Below are 19586 nucleotides of genomic sequence, written 5' to 3' on the forward strand. Positions count from 1 at the left end.
CTATTTTTATTCTACTGCCACATTTTCTCAGTTCAGCTTCAAAATTCTCTTCCGTTTAGTATCTTTCCACTTTTAAAAACATATAAGTTAGTGAGCCCTAGTGATATTAGGCTCGTATTTCGCATTGAATCGAACTGTTTTGCGCAAGTGTTTCGCTAGCCGGCCACAGCAAATGAGGAGTTGGAGTGGCTTCATAGTCACAATTTAGCTTAGATCGACCAGGGCAAAGGAGGGGCACACAAACGAGTGCTCATGTGCGTGCTCTTCCGTACGTCCTAGTCGTTTTGCGCTTAATTATAACTATTGCATGGCCTATCCTTGCACGCTCACATCTGGGACTTCTTAACTATTCCTTCTACGTGAACCAGCTGTGGGTCAAAAGAAGAAATATTTATGCTTCTTTTAGAAACCCGCTAGTTAATGTATTTCTTCCCTAACAGCGCAAAAGCGTAAGCTCGCAACCACAATTTAGATGTCTGGCATAAATCTAATAGTCCATCAAGTTCAAAAATTGTATATAAAGTACAATCGTGAATACTGCTGCAAAACAGGGGCAATTCGAAAGTGAACGTTGCTGGAAATATGCGGTGCATTAGCTTTTCGTAGCGTCACCGGCAAAACGACGATTTTTACGCGAGCTCAAAATTGCGTGGGTAGTATTGGGTGAGGCAAATTATAAACAGTTCTCCTACCTAATATGATATCCTTCAATGTTATTCAATTAAATTGATTATGGCGTCTATTAAAGCTTGATTTTACGACTCGTAGCAACTTCCTCGGAAAGTGAAGCGATTGTGACTGGAGTTTTTTCTACCAAAGTTTACAGTACCGCACACCGATTCTCGACATGCTTCGCAGTGATGATGTCACTGCAGGCGTTTTACACAGCAGACCTGCTTTTATTTTCTGAAGCTCCCGACTCCAGGTTACGCTGTCCTATGTTTTCATTTCTCAACTGCATACCAGGTTCTACTTAGGCGTGTATCTCCGGCAACATCGGTAGATAAAATCTATAACTTCAGCATAATTACCTGGCGTTTCACAACCGTAATATTGATATTGAATTCAGGATGCATACAAGACGAAGTGTTAGCTGCAGTGACCGTGGTATTTAGTATCGCTTCCAAATATATGAATAAAACATTTAGTATTCAATAGAGGTACGTATTGTTACGGTGCATAGTTGCTAGGAGAAGACGACGTTGTTTTGGGACGTTCGGCAGTGAACGACAACGAGGACGTGGCAGTTTGTGCTGGAGTGATTTAGCTCGGTGTGCCTTCTGACTGTGGCCTGTACCGTCTGCCGCTGGGCTAACCCCCCGTAATATTTGGTGGAGGTCGTGCTGGGTATCACACCGGGACCCTGCCCTGGACCTCCGCAGCGGTCGTCAGCTTCGAGCCACCACTATGCCGTCCAACCCACCTCCGGCCGCAGCATCACCACCAGCGCCGACCGTTGTCGTGGCGCAGCCTCGCGACCCAGGCACCTTTTGTGGCACCGATGACGTCGATGTCGAGGATTGGCTCGCCATGTATGAGCGAGTCAGCAAGCACAACCGCTGGGACGCGACGCTCATGCTTGCTAACGTTATATTCTACCTGGCGGGTACGGCGCGCGTCTGGTTTGAGACGCATGAGGAAGACCTCACCTCTTGGGACACCTGCAAAGAAAAGCTCAGAGACTTATTTGGCAAACCAATTGGGCGCAAGCTGGGTGCTAAAAAAGACCTTGCTTCTCGAGCACAGTCATCTACGGAGTCATACCTCTCCTACATCCAGGACGTCCTCGCTCTGTGCCGAAAAGTAGACAGCGCCATGCCAGAGACCGACAAGGTGGGCCACATCCTGAAGGGGATTGCTGATGATGCCTTCAACCTTCTTCTTTGTAAAGATTGTGCAACGGTTGACTCCGTCCTCCAGGTATGCCGGCAATTCGAGCAGGCAAAACATCGCCGTATTGCTTCTCGTTTTGATCGCCTTCCGAACACTGCGGCGACATCCTCCTGCGAAGACCTGCCAACACTGCGACAACCGTCCCATCCTGCCAATTTAACTAGAATCGTCCGCAGAGAACTGGAAGCTATGACTCCCGTCACCTTCGCCCCTCAAGCGGCCGACTCTACGATTGCGCTGATCCAGGCCGTCGTTCGCCAGGAGTTTGCGAACGTGGGCCTCAATTCTGGCCTGCCGTCTGCGTCGCCCTGTTTGCCAAACACCGCTCCACTGGTTGCTGCTGCTTCACCGACTCCGACCGTACTACCACGTTACCGCTACCGGAATCCTGCGGATTGGCGCACCCCGGACGACCGCCCAATCTGCTTCACCTGTTCGCGTGTCGGCCACATTTCCCGTCACTGCCGCAGCCGTTGGTTTTCGCCACCTCACCTCCGTTCCACTTACGATCGTCGTGCAGACTACGGACCTAGCTCCAATTATGATCGCCGTGCCGGCTTCGAACCACGCCAGACGTCTTCTCGTGCTGAGTCTCCGCACGCTTTCGACACTTCGGCCCCGCGAAGGTCCAGCCGCTCGCCTTCCCCTCAGATCCGCCGCTCTCGTTCGCCGCAATTTCGACGCCCGTCCACTCCACCCTTACCTGGCTCTCCCTCGGAAAACTAACCAATGCAGCTCCCGGAGGTGATGCTGCATTGATGAACCGGCCCGAAAATCCTCTCCTGACCCTCGCTCCTCGCCGCAACCTTCTCGATATCTGCGTGGACGGTGCACCAGTTACCGCGCTTATTGACACTGGCGCCCAAATTTCTGTCCTGAGCTCCTCGTTTCGCCGTCGTCTGAAGAAGGTCGTGACACCTGCCGTTTCCTCAGCCGTTCGCGTCGCCGACGGAAGTGCTGCTGCCGTTGTTGGACTGTGCACTGCGCGTGTTTCCATTGCTGGTCGTACAACCCCTGTCGCATTCACTGTCCTCGACCATTGCCCCCACGATGTGATCCTCGGTATCGACTTTTTAACGACGCACGCGGCTCTAATTGATTGCGCCACTGGCCTTCTTCGTTTGGACTTGCCGCTCTGCTCCGACAGCGCCGATACCAAGCCGCCTCGCTTACGTGCCGCTGAATTTACTCGCTTGCCGCGTGACGCTGCAGTCTATGTCCCTATGTCCCCGTTTCCCGCCGTTCCTGATGGTGTCTACGTCACGTACCCAATCAAGGACGTTGTCCTCCAGCGTAACGTCATCCTTCCACACACAGTCCTGACCGTCACCGGCAACCGCACCTACCTTCCGATTCTGAACTTCAGTCTCTCTCCCCAAGTTTTACCCTGTGGCATCGCGCTCGCTGAACTGTTTCCATTGGCCGAATGTACAGTTTCTGCTGTAACAGCTGTGCCTAACGCTGATCTCCATGCCCTTCCCCGCTCGGCCGCTTCACGCCCGGACCCTACTTTTGCGATGATCGCGGCGGATTTGCCACCTGACCACGCCAACGCCCTCTGCACCCTTTTAGCTTCCTACAGTGATGTCTTCGATTTCGGGAATCGTCCTCTTGGCCAAACTTCTGTCGTGACCCATCGCATCAATACGGGCTTACGCCCGTATTGCTTACGCCAGCCGCCTGCTCTCTCCTTCCGAACGTAACTACTCTATTACGGAGCGGGAGTGCCTTGCTCTTGTTTGGGCGTTAACAAAATTCCGCCCTTATTTGTTTGGAAGGCCCTTCTGCGTAGTTACGGATCACCATGCTTTGTGCTGGCTGTCCTCTCTTAAAGACCCTACAGGACGTCTGGGTCGCTGGGCCTTGCGTTTGCAAGAATACACATTTAATGTTGTCTACAAGTCCGGCCAGCTGCACCAAGACGCTGACTGTCTGTCCCGCCATCCTGTCGATCCCCCTGACTCCCACACACGTGACACCGACGACTGTGTACTGTCCGTATCAGACTTTCTGAACATTGGTGACGAGCAGCGCCGTGATCCAACTCTGCGCCTCATAGTCGACCGCCTCAGCAGCGACCCTTCCGATCCTGCTCTACGAATGTTCGTGCTGCATCACGATATTTTGTACCGGCGCAATATGCACCCAGATGGCGCCGACCTCCTGCTCGTCGTCCCGACCCATCTGCGCTCCACAGTACTTGCCCAACTTCATGACGCTCCTACTGCCGGGCACCTAGGCGTCTCACGCACGTACGACAGCGTGCGCAGGCGGTTCTTCTGGCCTGGCCTTTACCGCTCTGTCCGCGGTTATGTTGCTGCTTGTGATCAATGCCAGCGCCGGAAAACGCCCCCACTTCCACCCAGTGGCCAGCTTCAGCCCATCGACATCCCGACTGACCCATTTTTCCGTGTTGGTCTCGACCTGCTTGGTCCTTTCCCCCCATCAACATCCGGGAACAAGTGGATTGCCGTTGCGACCGATTACACTACCCGGTACGCTATCACGCGCGCTATCCCAACCAGCTGCGCCTCCGATGTCGCCGACTTTCTTCTCCATGACGTCGTCCTACTTCATGGCGCTCCTCGTCAACTGCTTACGGATCGCGGCCCCTGCTTTCTTTCTAAAGTGGTCCACGACCTTCTGCGCTCCTGCTCTACCCGCCACAAGTTCACGACGGCCTACCATCCTCAGACCAACGGCCTTACTGAGCGTCTTAATCGCACCCTGACGGACATGCTGTCTATGTATGTCTCAGACCACCATCGAGACTGGGACGTCAGCTTACCTTTCGTCACGTTCGCCTACAATTCCACACGCCACGATACCGCCGGCTACTCTCCCTTCTACCTGCTCTTTGGCCGCGACCCGTTGCTACCCTTCGACAGCCTCCTGCCTCACGACCCTTGTACCAGCAGTTACGCTGGTGACGCCATTGCCCGAGCTGACGCCGCCCGCCAAATCGCTCGAGATCGCCTCGACGCTTCACAAGTCGCTCAAAAACGACGGTACGACCTTCATCACCGTGACGCCCATTACCCTCCCGACTCCCTCGTACTCCTCTGGCTCCCTGCGCGTCGTGTGGGCCTGTGTGAGAAGTTGCTGCCTCGTTACGTGGGTCCTTACCGCGTCTTGCGGCAACTGAGCGATGTCACCTACGAGATCGCGCCCCTGCGACCCCACACTCCTCGTGCGGCCTCCTCTACACAGCTCGTACACGTCGCCCGTCTTAAGCCCTACCATCCAAACCCACCATCTTAGGACACCCATGGACTGTGCTTCCTTCCGCCCGGCGGAGGAGGGGGGGGGGTAGTGTTACGGTGCATAGTTGCTAGGAGAAGACGACGTTGTTTTGGGACGTTCGGCAGTGAACGACAACGAGGACGTGGCAGTTTGTGCTGGAGTGATTTAGCTCGGTGTGCCTTCTGACTGTGGCCTGTACCGTCTGCCGCTGGGCTAACCCCCCGTAATAGTATTATGGAGCTTGGCGGGAAGAGCCCCTAGAGGAAACCCCTGTTGCTGCTGCGACAATACAGATGCGCCAATCGATCAAGGCCTACATGGATGAATGAATAGATGAATGGATGGATGAATGGATGAATGGATGAATGATGGATGAATGGATGAATGAGTTCGAGATGAGCGTACTTGTATCCGCGCGCCTGTGTGTGTGTGCGTGCGTGCGTGCGTGCGTGCGTGTGTGTGTGTGTGTGTGTGTGTGTGTGTGTGTGTGTGTGTGTGTGTGTGTGTGTGTGTGTCTGTGTGTGTGCTTTTTTACGCAGTTTTTCGTCCTGCGGCTTTAACAGGCAGAAGTGTATATATGTGGCGGGATGTCTTCAAATATCGTTGAACAAACTGGATTTTACAGCTCGAAATAGGCCCACTAACTTGGGCTTTCCTTATGCTTTGACATGGTGACACATTCAATGAATGGTAGGAGTGTACATGCGCCCCGGCATATCCTTATACGCACGCGTCTACGAGGGCAGTCGAATAATCACCCCGGTTTCATACCACGGAGTACTTAAGTTCAACCCCCCCCCCCCCCATTTCATTCGCTGTCACTAAGCGCTATAAGCCGTTCGCCGCAGTTAAGCGAACGACAGGAAGGAACAAAGCGCTCATTCTCGGCTATAGAAGAGCTTATCGCCACTGACTGTCATCTTCCTTCGACTGCACGCGCTGCTGTACTGCGACCGCAGGCGCCCATGGATGCTCACCCGTAGCAGCGTACCAGCATAGCTTTGGTAGGAAAGTACGATCGTTAGCATAATTAAGAGACTCCTTCCTAGTTCCGACTCGCGCGTCTCTCCGTGGGATCGCAACTTGACAAAACACTTTTGGTGTCGCCTCAGGCCCGTCTCGACACCAAAAGGGTTCTGTCAGGTGGCACCCCCACGCAGAGCGGCACCACTCGGAACTTGGAGGGGTCGTCTGTTACTTTCCCCACAAGGGTGCATTGCGAGAAAAGCCTGACTGAAGGGCTGCAGTGTGTTTGGCGCGATCATCGCCAGCGGTCCTTATACGTCGTGTGTCAGATACAATATTACGGCCACAAAGAATGAGAAAGAAATTCCGGCAGACAAACTCCGCCCAATGGTATGGCGTGATAGCTTTTAATGGGTGCCTTCAGCAGCCTGCGGCCCTCTTTCCGAAACGCTTCCCAGACGCGGGAACTGATCTTTATAGCTGAAAAAGCATTACACGACTGTTAAACATCACTACACTGTGTTGCGCATAAAGAACCGGCGTTGTAACTTCGTTAAAACATTAAGTTGGGCTAGTTGGTAACAACTTGAAGGAATCATATTCTTAGCGGTAAGAAACAGACACAACACCAAGAGACACACACACAGGACACCCGCAAGACTTCCAAGCGGGTGTCCTGTGTGTGTTTCTTTGTGTTGTGCCTGTTTCGTACCGCTAAGAATATCATTCCTTCACTGCGTTGTAACTCCAGGCCCTGCGATGTCGTGAAAGGCGGAAAAGTAGCAAATTTTTTAAATTGCCGTTTATTGTACTTATGACTGCACCAACTATAAATAAATTGAATAAAATTAGAATAGACTTGGAATCTCATCAACATAGAATCTAAGAATGTTACAACAGTGTTCCATTATTATTGGAAAAGTTTTTCAATTTTTTCCGGTGCTCCCGGTAATTCTTTATTTTCTGTTTCCATTTCCTTTTTACTTTTTATTGTTGTCGCTCGAATGCTCTTCAGTGGTTGAGGGGCAGCACTCCCGTCTCAAGACCTAAGCGGCACCAGTTTCACTCCCCGCTCTATCATTTTTATTTTCAACGCAATTGCTTTTGTTTCTTCACAGGCACTGCGTAATGGTGTTAGAATGATGTCACTTCATGATACTGCCGTGGAATAAGAAATTCTTCAGTGTTCACTGTTATACTCAGTGATTGTTGTCGGTTGATTGAATAACCCGCATGAGCTTATGTGATTGTGATGTCACAACCATCTGAACGCCGGCCCAAGCCGCTTTCACTAAACAGCCGACGCTGCCTTTCTGCTTCGCTCGTCCTGTACCATGGGGCAGAACCTCTGGCACAAGACGTTCAAGATTATAAGCGATGCTGGGCTGCCAACAACGCTGGCCTTGTCTGTGGGCATCGCACTCCGCCGTTACAGACCCCGCAACCTGGATCCCTACTTAGAGGCCGACGACAAACCAGGGAACTACTCACTAACGCGTCAGTGCACGGGATTCCAAGAACCTCAGCTGCTAGAAGCCTACGAGGTAAGGTGCGCGCAGGCGCGCGCACGCACGCACACACGCAGACGCAAATCCACGTTAATGAACTGTAGATAAGGACTATTAAATCAGTGCCTGGCATGCATGACATGCAACCTGTGGATCCACATGAAGGCATATGTGTGAATACAGTTACTGTGTTAAGTCAGTAAATAATACCTAGTCAAAGTAAGCTCGAAGAATTTTCGACTTTGTTTGATTAAGATACGGCAGTGAACACCAAGCACCCCTTACAGCGGAAAAAGGCAAATGAAAAACTAATCCCTCATGCACGTGAAGAGCATGTGAAAATAATTTGTCGGTAACATTATAGCATACGAACATCCACAGCCTCGAGGAAAAGTGATGTGCTGTGTTTCTAGACGGGAGCGAGTCGTAATGCTTTAAAGAAAGAAAAAAAACAATTACGGTTAGCTTTTTCCAGCGGCTCTCGCCGCAGAAACCAGAATGGCATTGTTTTTTTCTTTTTTAAGCAGCAGTTCACACCGCTGAATTTGTTAAGCGAGTAAAACATGAGTTTAAGAAGCAATCAGAGACTCATGAATAGTCCTACTACAAGTAAACAGGCCTGGAAAATAGCCCTACATTCTTCACTTGGATATAAGAGGAGAGCTACCCGTTCACACGCCAACTTCATCTTTTGTCATCTTGACAGTGACAGCGCTCAAAAGGACAAGGACGACAGAAAAGGAAATACATACAAAGCGCTTTGTATGTCTTTCCTTTTCTGTCGTCCTTGTCCTTTTGAGCGCTTTCACTATGAATATGGGAAACCAACTCGCCCACTCAATTCCATAATTCATCTCTTGGAAAATTTATCTACAGCTGATTCCGCTGAACGTAAATAAAGACGTTCCAGCTGTACCAAGTCATTCATGTATCTTATAAATAGATCTAAATAAAATGTATTCTATGAAGTCACCAAATTGGGTACATAAGTTTGATGAGACGCAGTCACGTAACTGTGATAACTGCAGCGGGACGGGTGTAGCCTAGTTGCTCAAGGAATATATTACACTCCTCTCACGGTTTACTTCATATATCCGCACACCTGTTTCAAAACATCCTCCTTTCGAGAAAAACATTTCGCACAAAAGGCTGATTATGTATCTAACAGTAAAGGAGTTTAAGATGTCCCGCAAACCTTCATAATTAACCGAGAAAACTCTCCTAAGTTCATTGCAGAGGTTTACAGTGTCTGTGTAAGATGTCAAAGTAAAATAATCTGGATGGACATACAACCCCGCGGCGGCTAGAATTTCTTTGGAGGAGAAATTCTAGAGGCCCGTGTACTGTGCGATGTCAGTGCACGTTAAAGAACCCCAGGTGGTCGAAATTTCCGGAGCCCTCCACTACGGCGTCTCTCATAGCCTTAGTCGCTTTGGGACGTTAAACCCCATACACCAAACCAAACCATACAACCATCCATCTTTATGACAAAGGGAATAATAACTCCATATATTATGACCTTCATGCGTTCTTTCAAGTATTCTCGTCACGTTTTCATTCCCGCAGTGTTCAAGAAAATTTGTTACTGTTCAAAGGCAAAGTAGAAAGTATAACCAATATATTCAACCCCGACATTAGTTTGCGCTCTAATTCACAAAAGCCATGGTTTACTAAAACACTGAAAGGTTTGGGGAACAAAAGAAAGACCTTTTACCTTTCACCCAAATCTCTGGGGACGCATAGCGCATGAATAAAATAACACAAAGCTGAAAAATCCTACCTCGCCGCTATTTCTAATGCCAGGCATACCATTTTCAATCGCACTTGCCGAATATGCTCACAAGTAACCCTAAAAAATTCAGGGGGCCGCTTTGTTGACCTAAAGCGCGGAGAGGCGAAAGCCTTAAGCACGGTGGTGCTGCTAGTGTCACTAATGTGTGGTTACGATTTTAAGTTTCGCCTCTGAGTGTGGAACGCGATAGCGTCTTGCAATGCTGCCAGGGAGTCCACAGAACGCCATCGCCCGTTGGGCTCTACGTCTTGCTTGTCGGTAAATTAGTTTTTGAGGAAACGAAATGTGTCTCGCATACCTCGGTGGACACCTGATGTAAGGGATCGATAGTGTACGCGGATCCTTCGGGACCAGTAATTCTCCCTCAAAGCGAAGCGTCTCCTTTCTTGGAACGCGGCCGCTCGCGAACGCGCCGGGAAGTACGGGTGTCCCCCGGCCCCGCGGTACCGATTCGCGCACGTGCTGGCACGAGTGTGTATTTGTGTTTGTTTTTACTTTTATTTTGCAATGGAAAGGGCATTTTGCCCTATGGAAGCTGGAGGGCTGGTCATGCTCTCGGTAAACCAATCATGTGAGCAGTGTAACATGATTGGAAGCTACCAAATGTGGGCCGGGCCTTTAGGGCATTAAAACCGGGTCCCGGAGCCGGAAGCGAGGGCTCTGGGCTAAGGTCAGGTGCTGTGAATCTTCGGCTACGCCGAGTAGGGGCCTCCCCTAGTGTTAGCCAGTTCCACCTTTTTGTTGTTGTGTATCTCTTTGCTGTTTAATTTGTCTCTAGTGCCTGCACTTTAAATATCTGTATATAAATCTTTAAGTTTCCCTTGATCCCTGCGTCTCAACTCCACACAAGACCGTCTCTGACGGGGCACCCCTGGTGCGAAGGAACGCTTCAGTCTTCGAGTTAAACGAACCGTCTCTGGCGGAGCACCTCTGGTGCGAGGAAGATAAAGAACCTGTGAACTTTACTGGCGCAGTCGACAGAATCCTGCGGCCATCGGAAGACGGCGGAGGAAGAAGATTGAAGGCAGGGAGAAAGGCGACGGTCAGGCAACAGCAGCGTTCGAGAAAGGACCTGCGCAGAGACGCCGGCAAGGACGCAAGGACCACGGCAGTAGTCCAAAGACGCGGGACTGCATCTGGTCAAGGAAAGCAGCGCGTCGAGAACTTGACGGTCACCGGCGGGTCACATCAAGTGACGACAACGTGCACAGGACCAGCCGCGTGCGACAGCTCATCGCAGCGTCCGGTGAAAGTGGCGGTGAACTCCGACGCCAAAGAACTGGCAATGTGGATCGACGCATCGAAACTGTGAGTTTCCTTCGTCGCATTGTTCACGTACCTGTGCATGTGTTCGAGCCGGTAGGACAGTTAAGGGGTACAGACGGCGGTATGGAGAGTTATCCATGCCGGCCCTCACTCGATGTGAGGTACCAGGTTGAGTTAGCGAAGGCGCGCTTAGCGGACCTTCAGGCTCAACTTGCGAAAGTAAATGGCGGAAAGGCGCTGCTTCGCGAGGAAGAACCTCAGGATGTTAAGTATGTCTTGAAGGCAATAGAAGCAAGACGCCAGCAGGTAGAGCTCGAGATCTCTAAGATCAAGGAGAGTAGAAGAGCCAGTGAATCAGCCAGGGAGAACTGCTCCGAGTCCCGAGAGGTGAGGCCGCCTGTGCTGGAAGACAAAGGATTATTCTTGTCATGCACAGGTGAGGGAAGCAGCAGTGAGGACGCTGAAAGCAACCAGCCGGTATGCGGGAACGCATCTTCGTTAAGAAAGGCCGCAAAATGTTCAGGAACTGAAAACGAGATTCCTGAAGGGCGCGGAGATATCAAAGCTTTTCCGCCACCGCGGGCGGCTAGCAAAGAACAGGAGCAGCCCAATTCTGATGATCCAGGCCCAATTGAGACCAAGGTGTCCGATAACAAACAGGACAACGGTCAAATTCCTGCAGACTCGGTGACGGAGGTTGTGACCTCCGACATATCAAACAGCCAGGCAGAAGTAAAAGGAGAGGCAGGTTTCTGCGGAACTGGAATCTCTGGTGAAGAAAGTATCGTGACGGAACGCAGGGTCGCGGTATTAGAGGCGGTGAACGCGCACTCCGACAACCCGAGTTCAGGAATGTTGGAAGTGAGTCTCACAATTCCAAAAACGCGGTCTCAAGCAAGCTGCGGAAAAGAGCATTTAGTTCAACAGGGAACGGCCACCGACGACAGATGTCAGATCGCGGAGCTAGTGACAGGAGAAAGTCTAGCGTTGCTGGAACGGCACACTGTGTCGGTCATAGGGCATGAAGGGCCCCGTAGCGTTATTGATGGCAAGAGCCTTTCATCCGAGGCAGAGAACGGAGGTGGGCCTGTTGCGCCTACCGGGCGGAGCGCCGCGCTATTGTCAAACGCACCCGATGGGCGTCCGACCAGGTCCTTCGAGGAGAAGGACATGCGTGACGACTTGCCAGAAGGCAAGCTCGGGTCAAGCGACGGCGAGTCAGCTCGTGCAGCAGACGATGCCACGAGGCCGGCCAGCGCCTATCAAGCAGGCAGCGGCGATTTCAGTGCGTGTCCGTGCAGGAACGGGACAAATGGCTCCAAGCGAGGCAGAGTAGCTGGAGGCAGGTGCGTGGCCTTCACGTTGAAAGTCAGCGCGTGGAGCAGTACGTTCCGTGCTGCAGTACGCCAAATCCCGTGTAGCAAGACTGACCGTACTGATATATTTGGACGGGCCAGGGGCTATACTCCTTGCGCAGCACGCGGTTCGTACCGGCGCGCCGGTGAGAGCGTGCCCTTAGGTGCGTTGTGTGATCAGGGATTTGGACCCATCGAGAACCGGGACGTGTTTGATCCTGGAGGGCACCAGCTGTTGAGTTCTTGCCCCGCTGTGGCACCAGTCTAATGAGCGTAGCGGCCATTAGGCGTTAATCGTGTCGATCGAGACACCTGTTGGCTCGAACGCACACAGGGACGCTCGGTGCGAACAAGGAGGCTCACGTGGCCGCTTGCGGACCCAATATGAGTGCCAATGAACGCTCCGGTTGCGATTGTCTGTGTGCATGTGTGCCCATTCGCGAGGAAGAGTGTGTACTTGGAGGTGGAGAATTGGGTGCAACCCACCAACTTGGACGACGTGTTACGGCGCACGGCAGGCATGCCACTGTGCGTATTTGAGTGCGCATTTTGCTTATGTTTGCTTATGTTTTGTGTGTGCCCCTAAGCATTTTGCGTAATGTTGTGTTGGTGCCCGTGTGCATTTTTTGATTTTGGTTTTGTTGGTGCCAGTGCTTGTGTAGCTGCGGTATGTCACCCACAAGGTGGTTTCGTGACCGACACCGATCCCTTGTTTGTTGTAATTCTAAAACTGCCATTCATGCCCTTGTAGAACCTTGGGAAGGGCGTGTAAGGGATCAATAGTGTACGCGGTGCCTTCGGGACCAGTAATTCTCCCTCAAAGCGAAGCGTCTCCTTTCTTGGAACGCGGCCGCCCGCGAACGCGCCGGGAAGTGCGGGTGTCCCCCCGCCCCGCGGTACCGATTCGCGCACGTGCTGGCACGAGTGTGTATTTGTGTTTTTTTTTACTTTTATTTTGCAATGGAAAGGGCGTTTTGCCCTACGGAAGCTGGAGGGCTGGTCATGCTCTCGGTAAACCAATCATGTGAGCAGTGTAACATGATTGGAAGCTACCAAATGTGGACCGGGCCTTTAGGGCTTTAAAACCGGGTCCCGGAGCCGGAAGCGAGGGTTCTGGGCTAAGGTCAGGTGCTGTGCATCTTCGGCTACGCCGAGTAGGGGCCTCCCCTAGTGTTAGCCAGTTCTACCTTTTTGTTTTTGTGTATCTCTTTGCTGTTTAATTTGTCTCTAGTGCCTGCACTTGTGTATCTACTGTAGATATCTGTATATAAATCTTTAAGTTTCCCTTGATCCCTGCGTCTCAACTCCACACAACACCGTCTCTGACGGGGCACCCCTGGTGCGAAGGAACGCTTCAGTCTTCGAGTTAAACGAACCGTCTCTGGCGGGGCACCTCTGGTGCAAGGATGAAAGAGAACCTGTGAACTTTACTCCTCAACCTCGCCTTAAGGGAAGGTAGGAAGATGGGAGTGAACGAAGACACCGTATTATCTAAACGCGCCTTTGTTCATTCCAAACTATCGAGCTGGCATGGCGGAGTCGTTACCGTGCTCGTCTCGCACTCCGGAGACCGGGGTTCGATTCCTGAACTCGACCAAATTCCTTCTCTCTTTTATTTATTTATCTCGTCTGACTATAAAGCCTAATTGGGCTAATTGGTTAATTAAGCACTGAACTAAACTCAGTCCCACTTAGTTGGAGTATCATTATACGACCCCTTTAATTGGTTGCATAGTTATTAACCAAAGTACAATTGGCCCCGTTTGAAATTTGCGCACTGTGACGTCCCGACCGTTTCGACCAACCGAAAAGCGTGACATTTCTGTCGACAACTCCTGCTTACAACGATGAGGCATTGAAGGCTTCCGCCTTAAAAATTCCTGGCGAGTTATAAATCCGCATCACGCGTCAGAAATAGCCCTGACAGATGAGCCAGGCGCAGTTTTCACTGATGCTGAGAGCACTGCTATGCTAAACTTTGCCTTCTCATTCGTATTTACGAAAGAAAATATCATCTTTTTCAGCACCATCGCCAGTGATAAATCATTCTATGCCACCAGTTGTCTTCACGTCACCTGGCATTTCGTCCTTAACTCAAACCATTAAAATTTCATCTTCATCCGGTATTCACAATTAACTCGTAGCTTTTAAAAAATATCAATGATATTTGTGCGCAATTTTTATGCTTACTTTTTTCACAGTCACTGTTATCAGGTCAACTACCACGCGATTGAAAAAGCGGTAAGGTCGTTCCAGTCTTCAAATCGGGTAAAAAAAATTTGCCGCTTAGCTACCATCCCATATCCCGTACCAGTGTGCCCTGCAAACCCATGAATCACGTCATCTACTCTAATGTCTTGAGCTTCCTCGACTGTCACAACTTTTTTCATTCTGCGGAACATGGTTTTCGAAAAGGCTTCTCATGCGAAACACAGCTGGCCGTTTTTATCTTTGATTTGCATGCTAATCTTGACTCTAACCGACAGACCGAGGCTACTTTTCTAGACTATGCGAAAGCGTTTCGCAAGGTTCCTCACAGACGCTTACTACTGAAACTTTCATATTTGATCCTCCCCTCTAATATCTTTAAATGGATAGACGAATTCTTGAGTGACCGCTCACAGTGCGTCACCGTTAACAGCCACAACTCCAATCCTATTCCAGTAACTTCAGGTGTCCCGCAAGGGTCTGTCCTCGGTCCACTTCTGTTTTCAATTTATATTAACGATTTACCAACGAATGTATGTAGTATTATTCATATGTTCGTCGATGATTAAGTAATTTATCGCGAGGTTGTTAACGCTTCTGACCAAAATTCTTTTCAGGACGACCTTAACCGCACTCAGAAATGGTGTGCCAATTGGTTAATGAAACTTAACCCTCAAAATGTAAAATCTTGTCTGTCACGCGTCGCCGCAGCCCGCTTCATTTCCCATACGTAATAGCCAACGTCCCTGTACACCCGATTCTATCATACAAGTACTTAGGCATTGCCCTGTGTAGCGACTTGTCCTGAAGCGCACACATTACGAACATCATTTAGTCGGCTAATAAAACACTCGGGTTTTTAAGACTTCATCTCCCCCAAGCGCCTAAACATCTAAAGTTATTAGCAGACAAATCTCTTGTAAGGCCAAAATTAGAATATACTTCATCTATTGGGGGCCCGCACCAAGCTTACCATATAAATGCACTGGAATTAGTCCAAAATAGAGCAGCTATATTTATCCATTCATCACATTCCTACGACATCAGTGTATCAGCGTTGAAAGCTGGATACGACTTATTGCCCTTATCACTACGTCGCCACATTGCCAGCCTTTGCTTGTTCCATAAATTTGTGCATAGTTAACTATGCCGCGCAACCTACATCGTGCCTCCAGCCCGCGTATCTCATCGCCCTCGTCGTTCTTTTCAAGTTTGCAGACCTCGTGCCCGTATTAACACCTTTGGGGCATCATTTTTTCCCGTACTGCAGCAGACTGGAACGACCTACCCAAAGACATCGCAGCCATAATGTGCTCATCCAATTTTGCCAATAATGTTACCACTCATGTTTGGTTGTGTTAACACTTGCTCACCAAAATATATCTACCCACCCCTTAAAACCACGGAGCCACCGTGGAGGCTGTGTTGATGCATTATTTTAGCGTTTACTCAGCTCTGAAAACTAAAACACGGCCGTGAAATGTGATTAACTAGGCAGTTGAGTCACTGCCATTGGCAAAAGCTACACAGCACAACGCCGAAAAACGTAATGTGCAGCATACATAACTCTTTAAAGGCATTAGTAATTTTTATTGTGATAATAACCGAGCACTCTGGTCCGTCTACTTTCTCCGGGCCGGGGATTAGGGCTGCGTTTCCTATCAATGATTTACCAGCAAGTACCTTCCATGACTCATGAGGAATCATCTACGCCTCCCGACTGAAAACTTCATTGCTTTCTGTCGTCCGTCAACATTAGCGTTTGTGTATTATAGGTCGCGCTAAATTCAGCATATTTCAACCTCCAAAATCTGTTTGTTAACTCTGGCTAGAAGGCGTGCGGAGCCTACTTGAAAAGAAGCGGAATACAGCCCGAGCGTTAGCGTAGGCAAAATATGTTCCTATAAATCCCTTACTTCTTACAGTACAATTTTCCCGACAGACCCTGCATTATTACCTCTTTTATGCGATTTTATTTCTTGCTTCGTTTAGCTTCGTGCTAATACTTAGATTTTTTCAATCGTGAAGCACGAGGCAGTCACCCTATCTAGACACAGTATTCGCTTTCTGTCTTCTTTACTATAATGCCAGCTTCATTAAAAACTCTCTCTTTTCGATTCGGTGATTAATGAAAGGATATTCGCGCGGTATATGAAACGGGGAGCAGCAATTCGCATCCATAAGGAAGAGGACCTAGCTATGATCACTTGAACATGACTAAAAATTGCAGCAGTCCACATTGTAACCAATTACGCGTCAGTCCTCCACGAGATCAGCCCGTTATATCGCTTCTAACGACGCAAGCAATTTTCTTTAGCGCATTCGCGAGCGCTAGCACTGCGCAGCCCTCATTCCTAGAAGTACAAAATGTTTTACCACGGCGGTAAGCAGTGCCCTCGTTCGGAGGGAGGTATTTAATTCGACTCTGCCTGTGCTATCGCAGCCATAGTTTTCTGGAGTTAGGCACCCGTGAAAGATTCCAGGTCCAACACACGTTCTTTCGTTTCACATTCAATAAAATAAATGACCCGGTGTCACAAAATTCGGCGCATTTTTGAAGCAAACAAAGAAAAAAAACAGCGCCGCGCGGACGCGTCTCGCCGACGCGAGACGAACGGGGGAGGAGGAAACCTCCGCGGAGCGCCTAGCCTGTGTGCATGTTCTCTCTCTCCACTCCACCACCGCTCACCGACACGGCGTGCGCCGAGGGAATGAGTCATCCACGCCGATTTCTCTAGAACGTGCGAGTCGTTTCTACTGTTAACCGGGGGAAGAGGGGGAAACCTTGCGAGCGCTAAGACATGTCCACCTCGTCTGCACTCGGACGTCGGCGACGGCGCCACGCTAGAACACGCTGGAACCTTCGCGAAACGACTCCTGACTTTAACCAATGAGGACGCGCGGCCGGCGAGAGAAAGGAAGGGAAACTACACTGGAGATGCTGCGTGTATGTGCGCGCTTACTTTGGCGCGTGGAACAAACAGACGTGAGAGCGAGCCTATAAAAGAAGGACGTTGACCGCTGTCAAGTCAGTCCGGACCGCCGTTTAAGCTTCATCGAAGCGCGCCCGTTCGGCTCCCGGGAAAACACCACTCGGCCAGCATCGGACCAACGAGGCAACATTCGCCAGTCTGCGGGACGGCATCGTCGTGGAACTCTGGTCGTCGGACTGCCGCAGTGCCCGGTGAACAAATTGTGTTTTGTTTGTTTACCTCTCTCTCTTGTGTTAGTGCACTTTAGGTGCAATATTGGCTTTGTATTGTATTTCTCTCTCGAGGTTAACATTGCACGAGTTGCATTGTTTCGTTAATCACTTTGTATGTGTCCGTACTAGTGATTGTGAAACCCTTTGTATAGTCTGAATTGCTGTATAAACTTTGTTTTGTTTGTGAACCTTTGGCTCCGAGCCATTCTCTGGCTTGCGACCAGCGAAAGCTGGGCACCGAACGTCCAAAAACCTCTTTTCACTCGGTAGCTGGCCTCTGCTGAGCTTGCCACGCCGAGTCGAGGGCATCTCCTTTGAGTCCGAGACCGCTACCCCCACACGCTCTAAGGGTGTCTGGGAACTCCCACGTAAAAGTGCGCGAAGTTTGGGTGACACCCGGGCATGTCCATGTCTTTATTTATTGAGTGGGTTAAGTAAAATTGAATAGTCAAAAAAGATGAACTAAAAACTATCTGAAAGCGTAGCTCTAAATGCTTGCTTATTCTCCGGGTCCTAAATGGACTGCATTGACCGAAGTGCACGGATTACCACTCTCGATGTAGTAATGCCGACGCGAGCATGAGAACACGTGCCCTAGGTTTCTCAGTGACTGCCTATTAATTGACGTTGCCTCGGTGGCCCTTACTACTAGAACAAGTGCAACGTACTCCTTTCTTTGAACATGAAAAGGTGCGCGAATATACCTTCACCGCTGAGTGATTCACAATCGAACCAAACGGGAGCTGGCTGAAACGGCAACCACTGTCCGCAGGTCTATGTTGGCTGCTCGGCTGTATACGCCTTTACAGGTTAATCTTGCTCATTCTCAATTCTGCGGAGGTTGCTGTGCTTCTCGCGGCAGGATTGCTGAGCAGCATAACTTAGATTGTTTTTTTTTTGTTGAGCAGGTGTGCAAGAACCAAGCGTGGAGCAGGTTCAGGTACGACAGTGTCACCAGGAGCGAATTCTCTTTCGACAAGCAAAAGCAGTGGCTATTCACAAACGACGGTTCGGTGGCCCTTAGAGCGAAGGTGAGGTTGACTCCCTTCTAACATGGGCCTCCGCCCTTTCAAATGAAATGAGAGCAGGCATTTGTTCAGTCTACAGGACTGCATATCCTGGGTACGCTCGTCTTTCACGGGCTTCTCGATCTTTGCGAGTTTTTTTACATTCAGCCTTGATGACTGCCGTGCTGGATGAAACTTGGTATGCTTCAACTTTAATGACGCTTGTCTGCTTTCTTTTTCGTGCTGCTTGTTTCTGCTAGCATTTGGCCCTGAATGAAGCATAAAGCGCAAATTAGCTTCATTTAGTAGTGCGGCTGTCGGTTCCGCTATCAATAAACCTATCCTTACTAATAAGGCAAAATATAGCATCGCAGACCATTCTGATATAACTGTCAGAGTCATTTAATGCCTTTTTCATAGTTGTAAAGCTTCCACAGAAGTATGATTTAGGCACGCATGTTACTGTTTGGCATCCTCCAGTCAGTCATGAGGCAAAGAGCCGGCGGGTGTATTGATGGCTGACCCTGCTACTCTAAACGATTTTGTATTCGGCTGGGTATTTTCTTAAGCCTTCAGCCTCTTCTTGGGTTCTTTGTAAGTTTTTGTTCGTCGAAATGACTGGAATGCAGCTCAACAGGACAAAATAAACAATAAACACGATAAAGATAAACCACAGTGCTACCTCAGCTGTTTTATGATAGGCTTTAAGTGCTAATCCAGCGCACTACACCACCCCGTAAGGATTAACAACAGGAATAATTTTGGCAGCATTAACATGTAAACTTTTTTTTGGCTGCTTTCGAAGGAAAAACTGAATTTCAACCACGTCTTTTCCGTAAATGTTTTTTCTGCCGTACTGATGAGGCCTTATTTATCAGCATGAGCTTTAAAATGAATTTTCGCTGGATGCAATGGAAAAAACATTTCAGAATTGACTGAGTGCACTAAGAGGGAGTGCTTTATTTGAGCAGCAAAAGCATGTGAATGTGACTAGCGCGCTTCTGTCAGAAGCGCTGACGTTATAGCCTTCGTTTCCCTTTTTGACAATTTTGCAACTGAAACGTAAACTACCTGGAAAGCATATTGGAAACTATATAGACATCCGTGGCTGTTCTGACGTCCATGCACTTTTTCAACGTCCAG

General features: G+C 49.7%; 2 protein-coding genes across 2 annotated transcripts in view; both read left to right on the plus strand.

The window, feature by feature from the left end:
• LOC149337574 (uncharacterized) overlaps positions 1-19586 on the plus strand; it is a 68326-nt gene that overhangs the window by 41418 nt on the left and 7322 nt on the right. The window contains exon 6 of the mRNA XM_089554460.1: positions 7446-7646. Coding sequence (XP_089410586.1) covers positions 7446-7646 — 201 coding nt within the window. The remainder of the gene's footprint in view (positions 1-7445; positions 7647-19586) is intronic.
• Positions 1173-2619, plus strand: LOC149337576 (uncharacterized). Its single transcript, XM_089554906.1, has one exon. The coding sequence runs from the start codon at positions 1408-1410 to the stop codon at positions 2617-2619; it is 1212 nt and encodes a 403-aa protein (XP_089411032.1). The 5' UTR covers positions 1173-1407.

The sequence above is a fragment of the Amblyomma mixtum genome, chromosome 7 (genome assembly GCF_055824585.1).
Source record: "Amblyomma mixtum isolate Tamu chromosome 7, ASM5582458v1, whole genome shotgun sequence".
Taxonomy (NCBI): Eukaryota; Metazoa; Arthropoda; class Arachnida; order Ixodida; family Ixodidae; genus Amblyomma; species Amblyomma mixtum.

Bases quoted from the DNA above. Each gene is read 5' to 3' on its own strand.
- LOC149337576 (XM_089554906.1), top strand. From the start codon at position 1,408: ATGCCGTCCAACCCACCTCCGGCCGCAGCATCACCACCAGCGCCGACC.